A 4,724-nucleotide genomic window follows, 5' to 3' on the forward strand; every position below is an offset into this window, starting at 1 on the left:
AACGTTTCATATAATTATCTCTTGGGACCATTTAGTATGAATAACAATATAAAAAATAATTTTTTAATATATTGAATCAGGCAAAGGATGGGCTAATGAGAGCCCCAGGAGCGGAAATAAGGCGCAATACTCTTGTTTGTTTAAAATGTTTTATTCTAATATGAACGTTTCGGCCCTTCCTTCGGACCATCCTTAGCAAATTAGGTAATAAAAATTTTATTGCATTTTCTTAACATCTGTCGACATCTTCAATTAGCTCTCTATTAATTTGTTTAAAAGAAGTGTAAAGAATTTCAGATAATCGGAGAAGTTTTATTCTTTCATTTAATTTTGTTAAAGATGGTCCAAAGGAACCGAAACGTGTTCATATTAGACTAAAAGATTTTAAACAAACAAGAGTGTTGCGCCTGATTTTCACGCCTGGTTATCATTAGCTCATTCTTTACCTGATTTTATATATTGTATATCACAGTCTTTTTTGTATTATAATTTTTTAATAATTATTTACTATTAATATTTTTCATCATTTTTGTAGATTCATTTGAAGAGGCGAAAAATAGAGAGAAAGATGCCGAATTTGTGTCATCGGATGATGCAAAAATAAACGCTCTCCAAAATAAAGAAACTATTCTTCCTTTAAAAAGAAAAATAAAATGTAAAGTATATGATAGTTACAATGATACAGAATCGACTGACACAGATTCGATTTCTGGTATGTTTTTTACATTTAAATTAAATAATATTTTTAATTTTTTCCTTCTTTCTTAATTTTTTGTTTTTATATTTACATTTTACTCTTAATTTTGTTTTTATATTATGCTTTTAATAATAATAATAATATTTTTGGTAAAAAATTTTTTGGAAAATAATCAAACTGATGTTAATTTTTTAATAATAATAATTATATAGTTTATATAGTTTTATAGATTTTTTAAATGTAATATCTTGTATATTTTTTTATATTTGCAGATGTGAAAACTGTTAAAAAAATTATTTTGACTCCTCCAAGTAATTATGACATTTGTAATAAAAATTCAAATATAGATTTTAGGAAAGAAGGTAATTTTTTATATGATTATAAATAGAATTTTAAAACAAATGTTATTTTTTAAATATAATTAAAGCTAGATTATACAGTTTTTATATAGTTGTATAGATTTTTTAAATGTAATATCTTGTATATTTTTTTATATTTGCAGATGTGAAAACTGTTAAAAAAAGTATTTCGATTCCTCCAAGTAATTGTGATATTTATAACAAAAATTCAGATATAGATGTTAGGAAAGAAGGTAATTTTTTATATGATTATAAATAGAACTTATATTCTTTTTTTAGATGCACTTGAACAGATTCAATGTTTGTCATCATCAGATTCTTCTGATGATATGAATGAATCAACAAATATAAATGAACAATTATTGGATTATGGTAATTATTTTTTACAAAGCAATGAATTTTTTGAAGTTAAAAGTTATTTGCTATTAACAATATTTATATTGCTTACAAAAAATTAATTACAATTTATATATTGTTTTAATAGATAATATACAGAAAGATATTCAAAGAGATAAATATTTGGAAAAACATCCAAAGAAGATAAACACATCTATGAGTGCCCCTTTATTTAATGTGAAAGAAAAGCGACTTGTTCCTGTGATAAAACACAGTATGTAATAATGCTATTATAATTTTATATTTTATTTATATTTTTTATATTTTTTCTTTTAAATTCTTTTGTTTTTTAGTTGATTATAATCCCGCACTTAATGTTAAGATCACGAAAGAAATGAAGCATGAATTTTGTAATGGTAATTGGAAAAAATATTTTTTATAGATTATTTGTACAATTTTTACCATCGGTCTACATCTTTAATTTTTGACAATTATTTTTTTCCAGTAAAAAAGAATGATTCTGCATTACAAATAATGCAAAAGTATAAAAATCAAAATGTAGAAACGGATGTTAATGTAAAAGAAACTTCAAACAAAGGTATTTTCTAGTATATTCGTATACTTAACTGTTTTTACATTTCATTTAATTATTTTATATTTTATTTTGGATTTTTAGAAGAAAATGCGCCAGAAGATTTAGTATCAATAAATCGAATACTGGAAACAGTCTTGGTTGTAAATAGAAAATTGGATTCGCTGTCTGCGATGAACCGAAAATTGGATTTAATCTTGGCCTTTAATGATGAGCAAAATCCATTATTAACAAATTGCTCTGAGGAACTGTTACCTGATTTTCCATTAAAGTCTATGGAAGACTTTAAAAAATTTTGTACGGATTTAAATGAGAATGAGGAACAACGAAAACAATTTGTAAGTTGTTTTAAATTATTTTTATAAAGAGACAAATTAACACCTAAAATGAACATTTTAAGTAATATTTTGTATTTAATTTATAGCAAAAAAAGATTCGTAATATGGGTGGAAAATCGGCAGAAAATCATTTGATTAATTCTTTAGTCATAACTCTTACCAATGAACTTGCTACGAATCTAACATGGGAAGGGCAACGCCAGACAGAAGGGATTAAAAATACAGCTTTTGCGAATGTTATCTTAGGTAATTATATAAATTGATAAAATTTCTTTAATATTAAACTAAGTTTTAATATTTTTTTTTATAATAATTCTTTTTAGGCACTATTTCAAACATGTACACTTCATCAAATTATTACAATTTGAAAACTAAATTTTCGGAATGGTTGCGAAGAGCGGGAGACAGACATCGATATCAATTAAAAAAATTTAATCATACGTAATTTGATTTCATGAATGGAGGCTCTTGAAACAAGATATTGCAAAGGTAAAAGTAATGTTGCTTATTTAACATCGCACATCTTGTAGTTATCTTGATCTTGCTAAATTGTCGTTTCTATTTATGTAGGTTGCAAATTGTTCGTTGAATACAACAATGGCAACATTCCATCCCATGAGTGAGTTTAAGTCGTACGGCTGCAGTTGTTTCCGGTACCGCTTCGGTCTCAGGACATCTCAATCATTCAGTTCAAGTTGCACGGCTTCAATTGTTTCCGGTGCCGCTTCGGTCTCAGGACATCTCAATCATCAGTTCACAGTTTGTATTGTATTCTGTATTTTATCCAACCGCACTGTTGCAATTTATTATTTAGTATCAAAACATTTCTTTGTTTCGTTAAGTTGTTGAACTTTGTTTCGCGAATGCAGCGGTAAGCTCAAAATCTTATTAAGGATGCTCTTGCAATGAAATTATAAAAATGCAAACTTCGATTAATACTAATTGTAAGTGTAGTTTTTGTAATGCAATAGCAATTGATATATATTTTTTATATTCTTTTTTATATGTTGCACATGCATTTATTAAATAACGAAAGTTAAAGCTAATTAGACACAGAGCCAAGTTATATAGTCTCTATAATAGCAACTGTTTTTTATCTATTTGCACATATACATGTGTATGCATTTCATATATTGTATATCATATATGTACGCGCGCGCGCGTGTGTGTATGTGTGTGTACAAAGTGTCCAGTAATAATCACTTTACCTTTTGTATGCAAGTACAGCGGATTAAACCGAGTAGGGAAGTCTTCTATCAGTTTACGATCTTCAAAATAATTAATGAGAAATTAATTAAAAAAAGATCAGCCAATTCACGCGAGCAGAAGCACGCGGCGAGAAGAAACGTCCTATGATAACGCGATAGGTGCACAGCGAAACGGTGGGAGGAACGCTCTACAAAGGTCGAGCGCTATGAAAAGTGGCGCGTAACACTAGAACCTCGCGCCTAATTATTTTCTCTCTCTCAGAGAGAAAGAGAGGGGGAGAGAGAGAGAGAGAGAGAGAGAGAGAGAGAGAGAGAGAGAGAGAGAGAGAGAGAGAGAGAGAGAGAGAGAGTGTGTGTGTGTGTGTGTGTGAGAGAGAGAGAGAGAGAGAGAGAGAGAGAGAGAGAGAGAGAGAGAGAGAGAGAGAGAGAGAGAGAGAGAGAGAGAGAGAGAGAGAGAGAGAGAGAGAGAGAGAGAGAGAGAGAGAGAGAGAGAGAGAGAGAGAGAGACGGGAATAGACAGACAAACAGAAAGGAACAGACAAACGGATATAGAGGAACAGACAGAGAGAGACAGACAGACAAACAGACAGAGACAGGCAGGTAGGCAGACCGACACAGAAAGACAGACGTAGAAACAAACTAACATACAGAGAGGGATTGACAAACAGGGGTGCTTTCGCGAAAGATCAAAATGATCCAGATTAAAATGATCCGTGCATTCCGTGCGTTATAATTGGTCAAATCTGAAATTTCATTGAATAAAATTTCAATGAGATTGACTCTCATTGTAACTTTATTCAATGAAATTTCAGATTTGGCCAATCACAACACACGGATCATTTTAATCTGGATCATTTTGATCTTTCGCGAAAGCACCCCAGACCAAGACAGAGCGGCACAGAAAGACAGACGAAGAAACAGACAGAAAAGGACTGACAAACAGACAGAGACAGACAGACGATCACCACAGACAGACAGACAAATAGTGAGAGAGGGAGAGAGAGAAAGAGAGAGAGAGAGAGAATAATTTGATACGAGGCTCCAACATTATACGCCGCTCGTAGCCATTGTCCTTTGTAGAGGACTCTTCTTACCTTTTTGCCGCGCGCCTAGTATCGCGTTACCGTAAGATGTTTATTCTCACCGCGCACTTCTACTCACGCGGATTGGTCGAGCTCTTTTTGATCAATTTCT

At 30.9% G+C, this 4,724-nt stretch overlaps 2 protein-coding genes across 2 annotated transcripts in view; both read left to right on the forward strand.

Annotated features, from left to right (window-relative positions):
* The window catches only part of LOC145937809 (uncharacterized), a 30,424-nt gene extending 28,590 nt beyond the window's left edge, over positions 1-1,834 (forward strand). Inside the window, exons 2-6 of the mRNA XM_083041181.1 lie at positions 970-1,059; positions 1,200-1,238; positions 1,336-1,428; positions 1,541-1,666; positions 1,746-1,834. Of these exons, the coding sequence (XP_082897307.1) occupies positions 970-1,059; positions 1,200-1,238; positions 1,336-1,428; positions 1,541-1,666; positions 1,746-1,834 (437 nt within the window). The remainder of the gene's footprint in view (positions 1-969; positions 1,060-1,199; positions 1,239-1,335; positions 1,429-1,540; positions 1,667-1,745) is intronic.
* Positions 1,835-1,903: 69 nt separating this feature from the next.
* Positions 1,904-3,717, forward strand: LOC145937173 (uncharacterized). Its single transcript, XM_083040083.1, has 5 exons — positions 1,904-1,990; positions 2,069-2,322; positions 2,409-2,568; positions 2,646-2,811; positions 2,893-3,717. The coding sequence occupies exons 1-4, from the start codon at positions 1,927-1,929 to the stop codon at positions 2,765-2,767; spliced, it is 600 nt and encodes a 199-aa protein (XP_082896209.1). The 5' UTR covers positions 1,904-1,926; the 3' UTR covers positions 2,768-2,811; positions 2,893-3,717.
* The last annotated feature ends 1,007 nt before the right edge of the window (positions 3,718-4,724 follow it).

Source organism: Prenolepis imparis, unplaced genomic scaffold (genome assembly GCF_030444845.1).
Source record: "Prenolepis imparis isolate NDT839.2.m4 unplaced genomic scaffold, iyPreImpa1.0 SCAF_6, whole genome shotgun sequence".
Lineage (NCBI taxonomy): Eukaryota > Metazoa > Arthropoda > Insecta > Hymenoptera > Formicidae > Prenolepis > Prenolepis imparis.